Here is a 19,540-nt window from a genome sequence, read left to right as displayed (position 1 = left end):
GTGTAATAATTTTGGAAAACAATTTCCCTTCTGACTTCACAATTCCTTTTTTTAAGGATGAAGGTGTTGAATCTGATGATCTGAAAAAAGATATCCCCTTGATGCCTCCTCCCCCTGACTCCTGCAGCATGAAGTTGACAATCAAAGAAATTTGGTTTAGTTTTGCAGCCCCCACCAATGTGCGCTCCCCAGCCCATATATATTCAAGGTATAATTTTACCTGATTTTAAAGAAAGAAAATGGCAGTTCTGCTTTAAGTTGCATTTGTATTTGGTAGGTTCTGAATGGAATTTCAATAATTTTTGAAGCTTCTCTGGAAATGGTAATTTTGAGTTTGTGTATATCACAGTAAGACTTGCTTCAGTTTTTTACTGTTGTCATTTCTATGGAAGTGCTGCTAAAAAATTCTTAGCTAGACATGATTAAAAGAAGAAAAAAGGAAGAGTAGAAAACCCAAATGAAACAAAAAGCCCTCACTAACAACTCTGGTGAGATGGAAATGTGTGAGGGATAAAGGCAGGGGAGGGTATTTGTTTTGGGTAGGTGAGATGCTAGTGAACAGCTCAGTGCTTTTGGTATTCAGCCTGATATCTTCCATGATCTTACTGCCTTTGCACTATAAAGGTCAAAATACATCTTTCTAAGATTAGTTTTTCAGAGCCATATGATAGAAAATACTCTTCTGGTACTCTTGCCTCAGTCCTTTAGCTCAAGTCGTTCATGACATGTAACAACAGTTCATGTGGGATTCAGTCAGTGATGAGAATTTCAAACTGTATGATTTCAGTAGGGAATCAAATGAGAATAGGAGAAGGAATAGCAGTAGCAAAAGTGGGAAGAACTGTGAGTGTGTGAGTGAGTAAAACAAAAATTGCCTTAGGTACTTTTTGCCAGCTTTTGTTTTCTGGGCAGTAAGTCTGTGTGTATTACTTTGCATCAGTGTCCCACCTCACTTGACTACTGTTCATAATAGCATCAGAAAATCCTACTGATGGCTGCTGCTGCCTGTGAACACCCCTTTCTCTTTATTTTTCTCCACAGGCAGCTGAACCTCCTGAGCACTGCAACGCCTGCAGTTGGCGCTTGGCTTGTTCCCATTGATCAAGTGAAGTCATCATTAAATAAACTGGAAACTGAAGGAACCCTGCGAATCTGTGCTGTTATGGGGTGCATTATGACAGAAGCTCTAGAGGTAAATGACCTTTATAAAATCAATGAGCATATCAGAACAGGACAGCGTGATAGGTAATATATAGTTTTTGGAATTCCGGATTTTTCACTGGCAAACTTACAGCATTTCTTGTGAGCCTTTGGAATTGGTCACAAGAGTTCAGTAGCTGTGCTTTCTGTACACAGTCTAAATTTCAGAGCTGTTACTGCTGAGTGAATGTCCAGGTAAAAGAAGACTAAGAAATATGGCTGTAGTGCCTGGTATATTTTATGAAATAGATTTGTTTGCTGTTGGTTTGATTGGCACCATCTAGTGGAAAGATTTTGATGTGATACCTACGCCAAGATCCTTTCTTGCATTGTGAGATGGATGACCTGAGTGTGACGCTGGTTTGCTGCTCTACTCAAAAATTATCCTTTGGAGCAGTCTCTTATTCTTACCTCCCTTCCTATTTATTTTTCCTCCCTTCTTTCTAGCATTAAACCAAATTAGAAGAAGTGCCTGTTTTGTCTATAACTAGGAATGAAAAGTTTCTTTGGAAATTGCAGCTGGCTTTGCATATGTCTGTTAGTCCAGAAGTAACTTTATAAGGTCTGCAATTTGAATCCAGGCTTTTCTTTTATTGCTTCATATAAATAAATATGCATCAAGAATGATTTTTCACATACATTATTTCAAATAAGGTAGGTACCCATGAGGCAAATCTTTGTTGCAGAAGTTCAAAATGGGGTTAGAAGTTTGTTGTATCATAGATGAAATCTTGTCATTGATGCTCTGTTTGCAAGTATGTTTATATGTTGAAAATGTTTTTATTTTAATCTAGAATAAAAGTGTGCACTTTCCTCTGAGAAGCAAGTACAACAGGCTTACCAAAGTGGCTCGTTTCTTGCAAGAAAATCCTTCTTGTTTACTCTGTAATATATTGCACCATTACCTTCATCAAGCAAATTACTCCATTATTGAGGATGCCACTATGGTGAGTTACCTGGGAAAACCGGAAATATCTCAGTCCTTTAGTTTCAGATGCACCAATTCTAATGTCTTAATTTTGGCAACAGTTTAAGGAAGGTTATCAAACAAGAAAATATAATTCAAATTCATATGCACCTTTAAATTGCTAAGTAGCTATTGTTTCTCTCGTTTCATTTTCTTTGGCATCTGCCATTTTTGTTATGGCCTATATATATGCATAATGTTTATCAAACTATTTTATTAGTAAATACATGAGAGATCATAAACCAAAAAGGCATGCCTTTAAAACTGTATATGGCTTTTAAAATCAGATTTCTTTCCCTCTCTATTATATTTCAATAGCCTTTTTATAAGATTTCATTTTTCATGGTTTTAAAATTGAATAAATCTCAGTTCTTGAGGCAAGTGCATGAACTGGTTAGCTTATTCCAAACTCTCTCCTTGGAACTAGTTTTCATGTCTTCTAGAAACAATGGGATAATGCAGACAGTTTAAGGAAGGAACTAGAATTGTACAAACTTCAGGGCTTAAGAATCAAATCTTTCGTGATGGCTTTAGAATGTAAATGTCTAGATTGTAGTGGGAAATAGTTATTTGAACAAACATCAGGCATAAGGAGGAGTGTTTATTCCTGATTTTGTGTCGTTTTCATAATCCAATTCCACAGCTGTCAGATTTAAACACTTTGGTTTACAGCATATTCAGCTGAGAGCCAGTGATCAGGAACAGCACAGTTTGTGGCACAAATAGCACAGTTTGATTTGTGGTCAAAATAACAAGCTTTTATTTTCTTTTGGACAATTCAGTGGTGTAATCAAAACAATCCCTATATTTGGCCTGAAATTTATGTTCTTAAAATACTGCTTATGAACAATGGATAAAATATAATCTTTTTAATTTCAGTTCTGTTTGTACAGAGTTGTTATGAATCTTAGCCCGTAGTTCAGAGCCTTAAAATTACTCAAGTACTTTTAGCTTCATATTTAATAAACCTGCTTCCTGTCTATTTTTGGCCCCTTGGGCTAGATCCTCAGGTCATGTAGATAAATGTATTTACTGTGTTCAATAAAGCTGTAATTTTTATCTCTCAGCTTTTTGGCTTCTTGCTTGATGTGTTGTGGTGCCAGCATGTTTGTCATAAGCCTCTTAAGCACAGAGATTTAAGAGAGCTTTGACTTCTTCTCCCCTCCAATTTACTTCAAAATGCTGTGATACGAATTTTTAATTTTTAAAATTTTTTTATTTAAAGAGTGATGGCCTTCCTGCCTTAGTGACCCTTAAGAAAGGTCTGGTTGCCTTAGCAAGGCAGTGGATGAAATTCATTGTGGTAACCCCAGCCTTTAAAGGAGTCAGCTTGCACAGACCAACCCAGCCAATGAAACTGCAGCCAAATGCCTGCCATGAGCATGAGGATGGCCTTGGACTGGACAATGGAGGGGGTCTTCAGAGTGACACGAGTGCTGATGGAGCAGAGTTTGAATTTGATGCAGGTATTTTTGTGTTATTGTCTCCATAAAAAGTCATAGGGGCAAGTAGCTCCTCTCAGAGCATTTGTATCATCTTTAGTTTTAATGCTTGAACACATTATAGTCTCCTTTTTTAGAATTATCAGGCTTCTTTTTTTATATCACCTTCCTTCCAAAGCTGCTGCTAACAATGGTAATTATAGTATTACAATAATTAGTGCTTGTTCAGGGAAAAACAAAATAGGAGACCTGTCTTTTTTCACATCTTTTGTCTTGTTATTTCCTGCACAAAATTAATCAACTTAATGATTTTCTACCTTGCAGTTAAAAGGCAGGCAGCAGTTACCAGCTATAAGAGAGTGAACCCAAAGATGTTTGTTTGTGAAACTTGTTTGTAATCATACAGTATAACAGAAATTTTTGCCCCCTTCTCTAAAATATCTGTTTTGGTTGAGCAGAAGCACTTTGGATTATTAAACAAAACCCAGCAGACCCATGTCTGAGGTGTTCTTATTTGTAAATCAGACAGCTCTGTGTAGGTGTGTGTCAGCACTTGGAAGTTCATGACCGCCTGTAGATAAATACACCTGATAATAGATAATCTTGGTTCTCCAAATGTATCTAAATGAGGAAAACTGTTTCCTTGGGTGCAGCTACTGTGAGCGAGCACACGATGCTCCTGGAAGGAACAGCCAATCGCCCTCCCCCTGCCAGCGCTTCCTCTGGGCCTGTCACTGGTGCTGAGATCATGAGGAAGTTGTCCAAGACTCACACTCACAGTGATTCTGTGCTGAAAATAAAGGTAAGTGTGCAGGGCTGGGCACCTGGGCAAAGTGGGCTGTAGCTGGCCTCTTCAGAAGGGATTCCATAGCTGCCGATAATAAACGCATGCAAAAAGTAACTATAACACATGGAGGGTCTGCTCCTGACCCTACAAAAGGGACGCTCCATCAGTTGGCCTATATTCTACATCTGTTCTTTATTGTTTTTCTTGCCAATTAACTTCATGTGCATCCTTCATTTAAGGATGTGCCTTTACCTTTATAGGCTTTGATCTTTTATTTATGGCAGCAGAAACGAGGATTTAACTATCATGATACAAAATCTAAGACTGGCAAAGCTCTCCAGTAACTTGTAGTAAAATTATTGTGTTCCAGCCTCATATCCAGACCAGATGTTGCTTCCTTTTTTCAGTTTGCACAGCACTTCATTCATTTCTTCTGCACACAGGGCATTCATCCATATCATTCCTTGAGTTACACCAGTGGAGATACAGCTACAGATTCACCAGTGCACGTTGGCCGCTCCGGAATGGGAGTTAGGGAAAGTCCAAGGAAAGAAAGTCTGCTCAGCTATCTGACTGGGAGTTTTCCTAGCCTGCACAATCTTTTGGAAGGGACTCCTCAAAGAAGTACAGCTGCAGTTAAAAGTAGCTCTTTAACAAGAACAGGTATGATGTAGCATAAGTAAGCCAGAGGGAGAATTGCGAGTGCATCAGGTTGGGAAAAGAAATTGCAACTAACAGAATAAATAAAATATTTTTGCTTTTCTTAGTCTTGATTTTACTTAGCTTCAATTTATGAGTCTTTTTGAATAAATAAGGTCATTTTTTCTTGACCTTGTAAGTAGCTCAAAAAGGCTAATATTTCAATAACTTAGTTTACTATTGCGTATGATAATTTGCAGATATTTAATAATGGTCTTAGGAACAAAAATTTGAGAAGTTTGAAACATTGAAATGTTCATGCTCTGTATTATTTTTCGGAGTGTATTGTTATTGGGTTTTCTTTATATGTAAATTAAATACTGTATATGATACTGTATTTTCTCTAAAACCTCTCTCCTTTGCTGTCAGGGACTAAGATATTGTTCAGAAAAAGAGGTATTTTGGTTTCTTAATGACTCCTTTCCTGTAACTAATGGTAGAGATGAGCAAATGCAAAGCCATGTGTAGTGCAACATCCATTAGTGCCATGTGTAACTTCTGTGGTAGCACTTGTAGTGCTGTTTGACACATAATTTAGTGGAATAAACCTTGAGAATTAGGCTTATTTTTATAGTAAATTGCTGTTGCCAGTGAAATCGTGCCATGTTCCTTGTTTTTTGCTGACTTTGATGGAACAAATGCTGCAGCTTCTGCTTTATGTGCACAGGAAATACTGTGGCCACAGACATGTTGTCGGAACACCCTTTGCTGTCTGAGCCCTCCTCTGTGAGTTTCTATAACTGGATGTCCAATGCTGTGGGCAACAGGGGGAGTGTCGTACAGGAAAGTCCAGCCACCAAGTCTGGACACAACAGCCTTCCAACAGGTATTGCTAATTTGCAGCTGAGTTTGAGATGGTTCTGGGTTGGCTGTGCCTGTGTTTGCCATATTCTGACTGAAAGTAATTGAGAGTGTGACTTAAATTCAACAGAACTTAATTGATTGAAAATAGTATTTGTGGGACTTCCCAGCAAACTGGAAAATGAAAAGATAGGATTTAAGCAAAACTGTTGTTTTAATTTCCCTCACCCTGCCTCCAAAAATTCAGCTTTTTTTTTTTTACATTTGGAACTGTCACTGTAGCTGCCAAAACCATGTGTAGCTGCCAAAAGTTAAGCCATAAAGTCATTTTCTGTTGCTGAGTTCCTTCGATTCTGTTGGCTATTTTTGATCCAATTTGCATATCCTTATTTTGTAATGTGTGCATTGGAATCCTTGCTCTTTCTCAGTTCAATTTTGAGACTAAACATAAACATCTATTTTGAGAGTGACTTAGGAATGGGACGTGGTTAACTGGTGTAAGGGAATGGAGAAAAATCTATATTTCTGAACGTCTTAGATGTAGTAAAGAAACAGATGTGTAACAATTTATTGCAGCCTTATTATTTTTCTTGCCAGCCTGTCATCATTCAGACTTTTCAAATGTGGGTCTTAATTTTCTTTTTCACTAACACTATACTTGAATCTTTTTGTATTAACACTCCTTCAGCTGTGCTATATTAATCTTAGGCACAAGAAGTTGTTTTAGTTTGTTTTTAATATTGAACCAGTAGTCTGATCCTACAAACATCATGGTGCTGTACATATTGCTGAACTATTGTGGCTCCTTTATAAACTGGAATGTGTTTCTCTGCTGCAAGACTCTTTCCAAATTTGAGTTGGACAACCTCTACCAGTTCCAGCAGTATCAGGCTGTTTCTTTATCCTGAATGCCACCTTTGTGAGGTTACAGACCTCACTGTGGCTTGTGTATCCATATAATTAATGTTGCTGAATTAATAGAGTCGGTGGTGGTAAGATTTGCTGTGGTGTTAGTGTTCCATGGGTATTTATTTTTCAGGTGTGGCACCCAATCTTCCTACTATCCCCTCTGCTTCAGACTTCAACACAGTTCTGTCCAGTGACCAGAACACCCTGGATGGCACCCACTCTCAGCACAGCACCAGCCAGGATGATATTGCAGGTGTGGAAGAGGGCAACCAGGGCTTTCCTGCTGTCCAGCTGGCAGATGCACAGGTAAGTGGGGTTGCACATCACCAAATGATGAGTAAGAATATGGAAAATATCAAGGTCTTCATAACTGAATAACTGGGTTTTGTTTTGTAGGTTGTTTTCAAACCTCTGCTAAGTTACACGGGAATTCAGTCGCAGGATGCGATGCCCCTGTGCTACAGGATGTACTTTGGAGAGTACCTCTCTTTCTCAGGAACTCTGGACTGCCTCAGAGCAGATATTGTTGATTCAGACACGGCAAAGGAAAGGAAAAGCAAGCGAGCCCGAAGGTGTGCCCTGAGAGATTTTAAAATATGTGTATTGGTTAAAGAACAGAAATTAGGCTTTACATGACAACAGATTTCCAAAGCACTTTAAAGGGCTGCTCCTTATCCTATTATTCTTTTAATCTTTCATTTTGTCTTCCTGTTAAAATATTTTTTAAAATCTTCCTATGGAATGGTTTGGGAATTCTATTTGACTCTCAGCTGCCTTTGAAAATTGGAGATTGGGGAAGGGAGAGAGCTGGTGGGAATAATAGTGGGGGGGAATTTGAGTGGCTCTGCAATGGTGTTTAATAATTAATCCTGTAAATAATGATGTGGCTTTTTGTGAAAATGCTGAATCTTCCCCCAGACCAATTTTGGGCAAAGCTTTAGGATATAATGGAATGATTGCATGCCAAACTAGGTTTCATAGAAAACCTAGTGGATGATTGCTATGTTAGTAGCACACAGTATGAAATTGTAAAAGTTCATTTTATTGTATTTAGGACTGTGGTAAAAAGGTGATATCCTAAGGGAAGTAAAAGGCTGGATTCAGTAAATTAGATGTAGGCTGTATAAAAAAATGTATTTGACTCTCACTCTCATAAAAAGAAACAAAGTCGTAACTTGTACCTTTCCTTTCCTTAGGCAAGGAGCTGTCAATCTTCCTCCTCTGGAATTCAAACCAGCTTTGATGTTAGAGACTTTCAGCATTAGTGCTGTGGTGATGGAGAAATCCATGTGCACCCCTCACAACTCCGCCAACGCCCTCTCCTTCCATGACTTGAACAAGCGCTATTACAACACCTTCCACTGTAATTTCACCATTTCCTGCCAGTCCATCAGCCAGCACGTGGACATGGCCCTGGTGCGGCTCATCCATCAGTTCAGCACCATGATTGACGATATCAAGGCCACACAGACAGACATCAAACTGAGCAGGTACACGGCTGGCTCGGCCTCCCCGACCCCCACCTTCAAAACCCGCAAGCACAGGGACTTCCGCTCCTCGGATTTCAGCCGCAGCTCCCGAGGGAGCCTCAACGGAGGCACCAGGTTGAACAACACCAAGAACAAGCGAACAAACAACGACAACAACAAGAAAGAGTCTCGGAACAAGAATTCCCTGGGGAGGTCAGAGCGAAGGACTTCCAAAGTGTCCAGGAAAGGCTCCAAAGATGTGGTTGACCACGTGGCGATCCATATGGATGACTCTGACTCCATTACCGTGTCGGAACAGAGCGAACCCTCTGCAGAGTGCTGGCAGAATATGTATAAACTACTGAACTTCTATTCACTCATTTCTGATCCAACTGGCATCTTAGAAAAGTCTTCTGAAACTTTTGGGCCAACAGGTAAACTGGTTTATGAATCCAAATAATTGTGTGTGGGTGCTTTTGCTCCAATGTGGCATTCTAGAGCTTGGTCACAAGATGGTTTTTGAAAGTTGCCCACCACATCCAACTTGGATCAGAGGGGCAAGTGGTGAGGATGGAGGTGAGCTTTTGATTAGTTCACCAAGATGACGTTCAAAAGAAAAGCTTAATTTTTGTCACTAACTGTGTAATGTGGATTGAGTTTGTTCCTTCTGAGGTGCTGTTTTGTGTTCAAGGGGCTACCAGAAATGCTGTTTATTATCATTCTGTGAAAATGTGCAAGCATGTACATAAGCCACTTAGAGGGAGACAATTTCTGCCTTGAGAATGACTGACAACAAGAAAAAAAAAAAAGGGAGCCTTGAGAGCAGGAAAGGTGAAATACTGATTTTGGTGAAGTCCCACAGAGATTACAGGTGGTTTTGCTATAATTTCACCTAAAACTTTGAGATCTGGTGTAATTATTGCTATTTCCAATGTATTTCAACACAGCAGAGTAAATTTGAGAGCTGACTAGCGTGATTCTTTTTGTTGCTGAGCTTAGGTTGCTGTAAATATGCAGAGGATGGTATAGTTGCTGTATTAGCCATATTTTCCTTGGACTTCTTTTAACTAAAGAATAAAAAACTGAGGAAGTGTTAGATGAGAACTTGTATTAAATAGATACCAGTGTCTTTCATGCATGGAATATCATATCCACAGTTATGATATCAGCACAAAATGTAAATTTTCTTCCATTGCTTTTAGGCTCTTGAGTGTTGAAAAGGAAAACTTGCTCATCCAAAACAGAATTATTAGAACCTTTGCCTGTGGAATGATAAAAAAATAAACAGGACAATTGGAAACTGTCAGGGCATTTTTCTGGTATAACAATAAAATTAGATAATTACAAATATTTATATAAGGAACATAAGAGCATATCTTTGAATAATAGTGAAACCACATCACTCATTATTGTCTTCATTGTGTCTTGGATTTGGTTCAGTTGCAATGGTATTAGGGTGGAGTGAGCGAGGCACAGATAATTTTCCTGAGGAGTTTTGTTGACATGCAAGATAAGTGAGCCTTGGTTTCAAACACAAATATATATGGGATATGCCAAGGATTTATGACAAATAAACCCTTAAATAACTGCTGGTGTCTCTGTAGGTGTTCGAAGCCCCACTGAGCCTGCCTGCAGGGTGGTGTTTGAGAACGAGCAGGACAACGGGCGGAAGCGCAGCCTGGTGACCTCGGAGCCACAGCACGTGACCCTCATCGTCTTTGGGATAGGGATGGTGAACAGAACCCACCTGGAGGCTGACATTGGTGGCCTCACCATGGAATCCGAGCTGAAAAGAATCCATGGCAGCTTCACCCTGAAAGAAAAAATGAAAGGTGGGATGAGTTAAAAGTGTTCTCCATAGTGAAATTCGCTGGCAGTTTCACATGTTCGTGTGCGTGTGTGATGTGTGTGTAATATAATAATATTCAACAAGTTCTTTTAAAAACTATTACGAGGATGCTGAAGGATTTTAAAAGGATGCAAGATTTTCTGGAAGTGCCATGGAGGAAATTCTCTTAGAAGATAGTAATTCATTTCTAAAAGCTTTCTTCTTGTTACAATTTACAGTTGACATCATTTAATGTGACTGCTAAAGCTGTAATTTTTCAGTTATTTTTCTGCTGCAATATTTTTAAAAGCAGTAGGCATACCTGACGTATTTTATTGACTGAAATGCTGTCATATATCTTTTTTTCCTAAAGATGTGCTACATCAAAAGATGACTGAGACATGTGCCACTGCTCACATAGGAGGTGTCAATATCGTCCTGCTGGAGGGAATTACCCCAAATATCCAGTAAGTAGGAAGTCTCACAATTTAAAATTGTTCAAGTGCATAGAAGTGGTATAAGTTGTGTATTTTCCCTCTTGTGCCTCTAATTGCTTTTTGGAACTTACAGGTTCAAACCATACAAGATTTTTAGGGAGTAGTTAATCTACTGATGCTGATTATTCCTGTTTAAGATCTATAGTGTTTCTTTAATAGATACATTTTTCAGTTCTCATAATGCATCATTCTTTGTTCTCTCATGTTATTTTTACAGTTCTAATATCCCTTCTCCAGCCTTTATATAATTGACACAACCTGGCAGGGGAGGGGGAGAGAATCATTTCCTGTGCATGAACATCATGAATCACTTGCTCAGCATCCACATTGTTTTGGGTTTTTTATTTTTGCCAGGTTCACAGACTCAAAAAGGCCACGCATTATTTTTCTTTGTAAAGAGCCGCATCTCTTTCTGTTTGAGTTGCAGAACAACAGCTGAACCATGACTCTTTGTAGCACAGATCACCCTCACACAATTTGGGTGTTAGCTGGGTAACCCTCAGTATGTGGACTGGTCTTGGAACCTGACTCTTGTAAGAAAGGGGCTAAATAATGTGACTTGAGTTTCTCTCTCTCCTTTTAACTCTTGGTTAGTGTGGAAGATGCTACATAGAACTTAAAACATATAGAATTTTATAATTTCCTCAGCGAAATTGATTCCAGTAAGTTTTTCAGAGGGATAAATGAAAGTTCCAATCTAAGAGTCACAAAGAGTTTCTGAAGGTGACTGAAGCCCTTCATGTCTGTACATATAGGGAGGGTACAAAAGGAAAGAGGGAAAATAATGATAAATCTTTAAAACAACAAGAGCAAAGAACAAACATGAGTAAACCCAAAACCTTCAATTTGGTAAATTTGAAAATAAATGTCATATTGTGGGTTACAAGTAATTAACTGACTAATTTTGCATGACTGTTTATTCTTTATTTGCTTTGTTTTTGTTTTTCTTGCTTTCTCTTCAATCTTCATCTGTAGACTGGAGGATTTTCCTACATCTCCTACAAGCACAGCCAAACAAGAGTTTCTGTATGTCATATTATTATGTTTAATAGTCTTGGAATTAACTCTGTGTTGTGTACCTAATGGCTGCATTCCTACTATGTGTGATTGTGTAGGCAGATGCTGCTTGAATACATTTTGGTTTAACATCTTGTGTTACCTAGATAAGCTGTTTTTAATGAAGCCTGCTAAATACCTGCCAAAAAAAGCCCTTGTAAATGTTAGCAATATAGTTTTAGGGGCTGCTATTACACTGCACTTACTACTGTAATGTTAAAATGGTTTGACTGGTCCTTAAGTTCTTCAGATCTGGTCCTGTGCTTATTTTAATGAGCTGAAATACTGTTGATAAATGTAAGGGAGCATGCAGGTGAGATTTGCTTTGGAACTGCTGTGCTTGGAGTGATAGTCCCTGTTGTGGTGTCATCATGAACAGGGCCATTCCTTTCTCTCTTTATTTACCTGTGTGCTGGGTTAAGTCCCAGGCATGCTGCAGATCTGTGTGTGTGGGTGTAGGTTTCCTCTCTGTGTCTGTGTATTCAGTGTTGTGGTAATACAGGATTAACTTTTAAATGTCCTTATACCTCTGGAAGGACTGTAAAGCTGCAAGTGATGTAGGGAGAATAGTGGGATTTGTGTTCCTTTTTGTCTGGTAGCAGCATTAAACCAGTGCATCACTGAGTTGTTGAATTCGCTGCCATGTGATGTGGTCAACAAAAGTATACATTATTATAAAGGGATTGGATAAATCCATGTAGGATAGGTCTGGTGGTGAGTCATGAACACAATACAGCCTCTGGCCTAGAAAGTAAATTCCTGATGGCTGAAATTAAAGGAAGGATCATTTATTTACACCTCAGGTATCTGCTGCTGCCTGAGTTTTCAGCTGACTCAGTGTAGTAGTTCCTGTGTGTTACAGGCCTCCTGCTGACTTCCCCCCCGCCCCTTTTTACAACATTCCCAAAAATCTGTAGAGTACTGGCCTTGTAGTCAGTTCTATAGCAGGACAAAGACTTTTTGTCACAAATTTGTCTGGAGAGTGATTTTTTTATGGTATTGATGCAAGAATGTAGAATTCTTTCTGGAAGCATTACTGGTATAAAACCTAAATAATGATTAATGATTTTAATTAGATACAACCAGATCTGTTGTAGGCATATCACTGTAGGTAAGCAAACTGCAGATCTTTAATAATAAATGGATAGCCAGACAGTTGTTCCACATTTCATTCTGTCATGGAAGTAGGTTTTTTGTAGGCAAGCAGCAGAGAAATTAATTAGTTGCATGAAATATGAAAATACCTTAGGAGAAAAGCAGAGTTAATTTTGCTGAGGTTTTTTCTCCTGCAACAGCTGAATTGGTGGAATACTTTTTTAATTAAGGAAGCATTTAAAATGGTTTGAATGTAATAGTATTTTGTGTTACAGATGGGGGTGGAAATGTGTTCTTGATTGGCTTCACAACAGCTGAGTCAGAATGGTAGCAGGAAGATAATAGGAAATAAACAAACATCAAGAGAAATAATTGTGTTTTTCTTTTAAAGAGGTGGATTAAAACAAGTCTGGCCTTTTCTTAAGTAATGTTTATTTATATAATGTTTTTCTGAAAATTGTTGTGAATTAAGATTTGTTTCCTACATCACATATTTTGAAATAATTTCTACCTGATGGTCTGCCCCAAAGTATTAATTCTGAACTGCTTTAGGTCACTTGCATCTCTTGCATAGCTGTGAAAATCTGAGAATGTTCCTTGAGCTTCAGTCAATTAATTTGCTGTTGATAGGCCAGTGTTTGCATTTCAGTGCTGTATATTTCTTGATTATAAGCAGAAGGGTGATGTCTGTTTTTTTTGGTTTGTATTTCCACATCTGGGTTGCCTTGGGCTTGCTGATATTTTGACATAAGAAAAAGAAGAAACATTACTTAGAGAGTGGAGTTCACAGACTATTATATCTTTCACCACGAGACAGTTTATAGACCAAACTGTTTTTAAACAACTTAAGTAGGATACAAAAAGTGGTTTAGCTATACCCCTTGAAATATAGTACTTGAGAAACTTGCATTGGATGTTGCAATTTTATAGTCTATTTTTAAGCCATTTTAGCTGATGTATTGCATCTTGACAACTACATGTCTTTCTCTTTGAGGCTGCAATTCTGTATTGGCTGCATAAAATACTTCCATTGGGTAACCCTCCAGGAATTGACCATAGGGACATTAATGTGTTATCCCAATATCTTTTTAATAGGAGTTTAATGAACTCTGCTATGCCAAAATTCTGTTATGACATCAAAAATTGTCAGCTTTGTGCAGTTGCAGTTTTATCTTGGGTAACCATTGTGAACCATATCCTTCTCAACATTAAAATAAAGTTTAGATGATGTATTTTGGAATAATATGTTTGAAGTAAACATCAGTATTGATTCACAAATTCATTTATCAGTTGCTATGTATTTAATATTGAGTATTTCCTCCATTGACTTTATTTGGATGCTAAAATCAGATTTTACTAAGTCATTTTACTAAAAGGATGATTCAAGATGATTCCTGAACAGGAGTTGAAATGGAAGGCTCTTTTTTTGTTTCTGTGTGTGTAAATTTGTCTGTCTATGTGCAGCCTGGTGTGTATGCACTGAAATGACCTTACTTTAGGCAAGAATAGCAGTTTTTAACAGGTATTTTTGGTATTTTTGCCATGCATGATGTGTAGTTCCTTTAAGTGTAGCGTAGTTGTTTGTGGCATGTAGTGCATCTGTGTGTAAAGTGAAAGAAAAAGGAATGTGGGTGTAGTTGACAAACAAAATTACTTCGAAGTTCAGCTAACACCTCAAAACTCAGTTTAACCTACAACTGGGAGGATGTGCAAATGACTGCTGTTCCCTTTTGCTGTCAGAACTGTGGTGAAGTGCAGCATTGCCAAATCGCAGGCCCTGTACAGCGCCCAGAGGGGGCTGAAAACCAACAACGCGGCTGTGGTGAAGGTGGGCGCCATCAGCATCAACATCCCGCAGCACCCGGCCACGCTGCACAGCATGATGGTGCGCAGCTCCCACCAGCTCTCCAAGCAGATCTCCGACCTCATCCGGCAGCCCTCCACCACGTGAGTGCTCCCAAACCCCTCCCACTTCCAGGATTTTGCCACCTCAGGTGTCTGGGGGAGAGCCAGGCAGAATAACAGGAAGGGTTTTCCGCTCTTTGTCGTGGTCCACAGGCCCCAACCAGCCAAAGAAGATGTGGCGACTCCTCTGCCCTCAGAGAAGACTCCAACAAGTATCAATCAAACTCCGGTAGAAACAAATGAATTCCCACAGCTGCCAGAAGGCTTGGAAAAGAAGCCCATAGTGCTGAAGTTCAGTGCCATGATAGATGGGATAGCTATTGGAGCAGCGCTCTTGCCCTCCCTGAAGGCGGAATACAAGATGGGAAGAATGAGGAGTCATGGAATGACAGGTAACAGTTCTCTGGAACTTTAAAAACATTATTGCTTTTAGTTTGGCCTTCCTATAAGCCTCCAAAAGCACTCAGTGTTTCTGTTGAATTATAGCTAGAATCTGTTTGAATCTGTTGCCATCAGCTTGAGTTTTTTTTTAATGTGGACTTCTCTGCAGGGCCACCTGATTGAATTTTCACTGTGGTTGTTACATGCAATTTGCAGAGGCAGAATGCAAGAGCAGGTGAAGACTTACATACATTCATATATAGCCTCCTCTCAGGATGCTTCACTCTGACTGCTGCCATCAGTTTATGATCCTTGATTAATTAATTATGATCTGTACTGCTACTTGAGAATAGTCTTATAAGGTCTCAGTACACCTGAGATGGTTTGTATGACTTCCTTCTCCATTTATTACTGTGGAGCCTTAGTTTACTTTAGAAATTAAGACAACCCAGAATCATGGGGGTAGATATATATAGCTCTTTAGGTCTGTATACCTCAATAACATTTTAAACATTTTAATTTTTTTTTTTATTGTTCAAAAAATGTTCTTAAATTTAAGGATAAATAAGAGATTCTTTTGCCAGTTCATGCCTTTTCTTTTCCCGCCTTCCTTTTACAGGTGCCCAAACCAGATTTAATTTTGAGCTTCCAAATCACAGACTGCGCTTCACTTCAAAAGTTTCTGCCACTGACATGTCGACCATTCCTCCTTCGGCCAGTCTCAACCTGCCTCCTGTCACCATGTCAGGGAAATATGTCATGGAAGAGCATGACACTTACTCTGACCAGATCTGGAGCATAGATGAACTCCCTGCCAAGCAAGGCTACTACCTGCAGGGGAACTACCTGCGCTGTGTGGCTGAGGTAGGTGTTCAAGATTCATCTTGATAACTTGCTATTTCCCTTCTCTTACAATTCTGTCTGTGCATCTTCATGTTTTTTTAACAACCTGCCTCCTCCAGAACTCTCAGGCTTACCGGTTGAATCCAAATACTGAAAAATTGGAAGACAATTTTATTGTTGTATAGCTGGTTTATTTTTTTTTTTTGGGATTAGACAGCTCCATAAATAGAATAATGACATGACATAGAATCTTAATGATAGAAAACTTTCTGCTCGACACAGAGTGTTCTTTTCACAAGTTCTAGTTGTGTGCCAATTTCCATAGTTAATTTTCCCAGAGAGAAAAGTGCTTAAAACAAGCCTGCCTGCTGGGGAAAAGCAGGGCATTTCTTCTAACTGTAATTCTTTAGTCAGAAAATAGTCTGGCATGTTTGTAATTGAGACTTCTGATGTTTGCAGCTAAAAAAAACCCCTAAAAATCCACTATTTTTAAAACTAAGTTTTGTTCTAAAATGTTCTATTTCTGCAGGTTGGTTCCTTTGAACATAATCTCACAACTGACCTTTTAAACCATTTAGTGTTTGTGCAAAAAGTGTTCATGAAAGAAGTAAATGAGGTCATACAGAAGGTTTCAGGTAAGCAGAACACGTAAAAGCAGCTTTAAGTAAGATCCTCAAACCTTGTTTGATGGTAACATTAACAGCTCTCAGGATCAGCTCTTTATTTTACAGATACCATCATTTCATGTCTATGATTGCAAGCAGCAGCAGGAAGCAGAGCAGGACTTTGAAATAATAACAGAGGCTCTGGAAATTATTCTAGGTCAATCATAAGCAGGATTTTTTTTGGGAAGCAGGGTTGTGTGGCATTCTGGACATCAGTCTCTGTGTCTATCTATGGCATGACCTTGGCTGAGTTACCTTCTGTATTCACTTTGATTTAAACACTTTTTGACTTATCCTAAAAGGCTGTTACAGAAATGCAGCTATTTTTTAGTGTAAAGATTCATCAATAGTTGGAAACAACATGGGGAAAGAAAGAATAACAAGTGGTAACTAAGTGAAAGGAGTGTCTGTGTGTACATCTACATCTTTTCATGTACCTCTGTGTGTGTGTATATATATTCAGGTATACAAATGCAACAAAAGGACTGTGCAGGTCCACGTGACATGCCCTTGAGGCAGTTAAAAAATGTAGTGGAGAAAATGGAAAATGATAAATTCCCTGAGGGATAACAAGAAACACCCTGATATTTGTTCCAGCCAAAATACATTAGTATTGGGTAGTAAGAAAATGCTTAGGGGAACAATAATTCTTCTGACAGCTGTCATTATTCTATGAGAACATTTTTTGTAGAGGAGCATACAGTGCTGAACCAGGAAACCCATATTAGCTTTTACAGTGTTCCTTAGACCCTGCATTTCAATCTCCCCTGCATTTTTATGTGACGAACTTAGGGCCAGTGCTGGTTCTCTGCTTTTCCAGACTATAAATTTGTATTGCAAGTAGCAGCCTGATGGTTTTTGAAATGTGACTGTTGCCTTCCATATTGGGGTAATTCAGCAGGGATATGGTCAGGTCAGCAATCCATGGGTCTGGGTGCTCAGTGCAGAACAATGGGGGCAGAAATTGGCTTGGTCCTCCTGGCTTGGAGCAAAGTAATTTTTTAAATGGCTTGAAAGTACCAATTAGTGTAATGTGCTACAGTGTTTTTTCTAATTATGGCTTGTGTTGCACTAAAATATCATTTGCATATTATCCTTATATAAAAACTGTGTAAGTGCCAATTACTTGAGGTGAAGTTGTACAGATTGGGAGCTAGTTAATGAACAGACACTCCATAATAATTGCTTCTAGAAGTTGAAGGCAGTGTTGATTAAAAGAAAATTATCCAGATACAAAATGGAATGATAAAAATTTACTGTTGTTGTTTGGGGTGTTTTTAATCCATGATTTAACTGCCTGTTCTTACCATCAAATAACTGTAATTAGAAGAATTGGCATATTTGGAGAGAATTAATGGCTTAACCTTTTCCAGCAGCAAGCTCTTCCTATACAATACAAGTTGCAATGTAGATAAATCTCAAGGAGAATTAAAGCCAGGATTGCTTCAAGGGCACATAACTTGGGATGAAATGTGCCAGGATGAGGAAGCAAACCCAAAACCAAAATAATTGTAGAATACTCTTTCCTCCTCTCATTGAAAAATACTGATATCATTTCGATTCCTCATTTCATGGAATTTGCATAGTATTTGGTCAAATGTTGAATTTGTATTGTCAGATAAGTAGGAGATAGATTGGTGCAGGGGACAAATAACATGTTTTTTGAAAAGTAGGTGTTACTCCTTACAGGCTTTGAGACTTCCTGTGGAAAGTTTCCCAGGAGGGAGGAACATACCACTCTTCCTTCATTTGCAGTAGAGGGCTATTAATGATATGTAAGAAAATGAATCTGCACTCATGTCTTCAATCCTCATTTGTTTTTATAAATCTTCAGCTAGTCACTTTAAAATGAGGCTTCATTCACTGTCACCTCTTTATATCTATTGGTTTTAAAATGCTTTCTTTGTTAAAACTCTGACTGTGTATATTTAACGTGTACAGGAGGGGAGCAGCCAATACCTCTTTGGAATGAACACGATGGCACAACAGATGGAGATAAACCAAAAATTCTTCTTTACTCATTGAGCCTGCAGTTTAAGGTAATCTTATGATGACAAAACAGTGGTGGGGTTTTTTTTCCTTTTCTCATCATGTCTCTGAAGCAGATGCTCGTAACTTTGTACCTCCCTTATCCATTAGGGAATTCAAGTGACGGCTACAACTCCCTCAATGCGTGCTGTGAGGTTTGAAACGGGATTGATAGAACTTGAGCTCTCCAACAGACTGCAAACCAAAGCAATGCCTGGAAGTAGCAGCTACCTCAAACTGTTTGGAAAATGCCAGGTGGATTTGAACCTGGCACTGGGACAGATTGTTAAACATCAGGTCAGTGCTCAAAACCTTTGCATGTAATGTTCTTAATAGTGATTTAAAAATTATATAACCAAGCCAAGAGGTTGTTGTACCATACTGGTTTTTTGTTTTGGGGTTTTTTTTCCCCATACTATTAATATCTTAGAACTTCTTAGCCCTTTGGAACAGTGATAGCCTTTCTACTGAGTCAAACTCAAAACTTTTGTTGATATTGATATGTTTTTTTAGAATATTTGAATGAAATAATAAGATCAGAGAAGATCCAAACTTTGCTGGACCTACATTTTGACCTAGTTTGTCTGTCTTGGTTTGACTGTTGTACCTCTTGTATTCTTAAAGCTGCTGTTACCTGGAATTGCTTATTCTAGGATATGAAAGTATTTTGTAATGCCTAGAAACATACAAGCAAATAGAAATCTTAGGACCTATAAATCAACTGTCACAATAGAGGATCTCGATATATAAATAGTTATGTTAGTTAACAATTCATGGTAAATAAGGAAAATAATACTGTGATCACAACTTAATGCAAAAATATTGGAGATCCTCAAATGGACTTTGGGTAGAGAAGAAAAAGAGGAAAGGACACAACTTGCTGTTTTAATTTTATATTTTGTCAAATGCAGTAATTTGGGGTTTTTTCCTTCCCACTTCCCCTCCCTGAACCCTTCCCTGCTGCAAAC

At 38.6% G+C, this 19,540-nt stretch overlaps 1 protein-coding gene across 11 annotated transcripts in view; it reads left to right on the top strand.

Moving 5' to 3' along the window:
- KIAA1109 (KIAA1109 ortholog) overlaps positions 1-19,540 on the top strand; it is an 88,925-nt gene that overhangs the window by 47,290 nt on the left and 22,095 nt on the right. For 9 of the 11 annotated variants that reach the window (XM_048303191.1, XM_048303194.1, XM_048303190.1 and 6 more), the window contains exons 37-55: positions 57-208; positions 1,042-1,192; positions 1,995-2,147; positions 3,393-3,633; positions 4,263-4,411; positions 4,840-5,059; positions 5,763-5,921; positions 6,936-7,111; positions 7,202-7,377; positions 8,002-8,708; positions 9,879-10,106; positions 10,476-10,569; positions 11,575-11,625; positions 14,491-14,697; positions 14,809-15,047; positions 15,656-15,900; positions 16,409-16,514; positions 18,486-18,583; positions 18,684-18,869. In XM_048303191.1, the coding sequence (XP_048159148.1) occupies positions 57-208; positions 1,042-1,192; positions 1,995-2,147; positions 3,393-3,633; positions 4,263-4,411; positions 4,840-5,059; positions 5,763-5,921; positions 6,936-7,111; positions 7,202-7,377; positions 8,002-8,708; positions 9,879-10,106; positions 10,476-10,569; positions 11,575-11,625; positions 14,491-14,697; positions 14,809-15,047; positions 15,656-15,900; positions 16,409-16,514; positions 18,486-18,583; positions 18,684-18,869 (3,738 nt within the window). The remainder of the gene's footprint in view (positions 1-56; positions 209-1,041; positions 1,193-1,994; positions 2,148-3,392; positions 3,634-4,262; positions 4,412-4,839; positions 5,060-5,762; positions 5,922-6,935; positions 7,112-7,201; positions 7,378-8,001; positions 8,709-9,878; positions 10,107-10,475; positions 10,570-11,574; positions 11,626-14,490; positions 14,698-14,808; positions 15,048-15,655; positions 15,901-16,408; positions 16,515-18,485; positions 18,584-18,683; positions 18,870-19,540) is intronic. The other 2 variants (XM_048303187.1, XM_048303188.1) reach the window with 2 other exon arrangements.

The sequence above is a fragment of the Corvus hawaiiensis genome, chromosome 5 (assembly GCF_020740725.1).
Source record: "Corvus hawaiiensis isolate bCorHaw1 chromosome 5, bCorHaw1.pri.cur, whole genome shotgun sequence".
Classification (NCBI taxonomy): Eukaryota; Metazoa; Chordata; class Aves; order Passeriformes; family Corvidae; genus Corvus; species Corvus hawaiiensis.
Note: the sequence above shows the minus strand (reverse complement) of the source record. Positions and strands in the feature narration are given on the sequence as shown.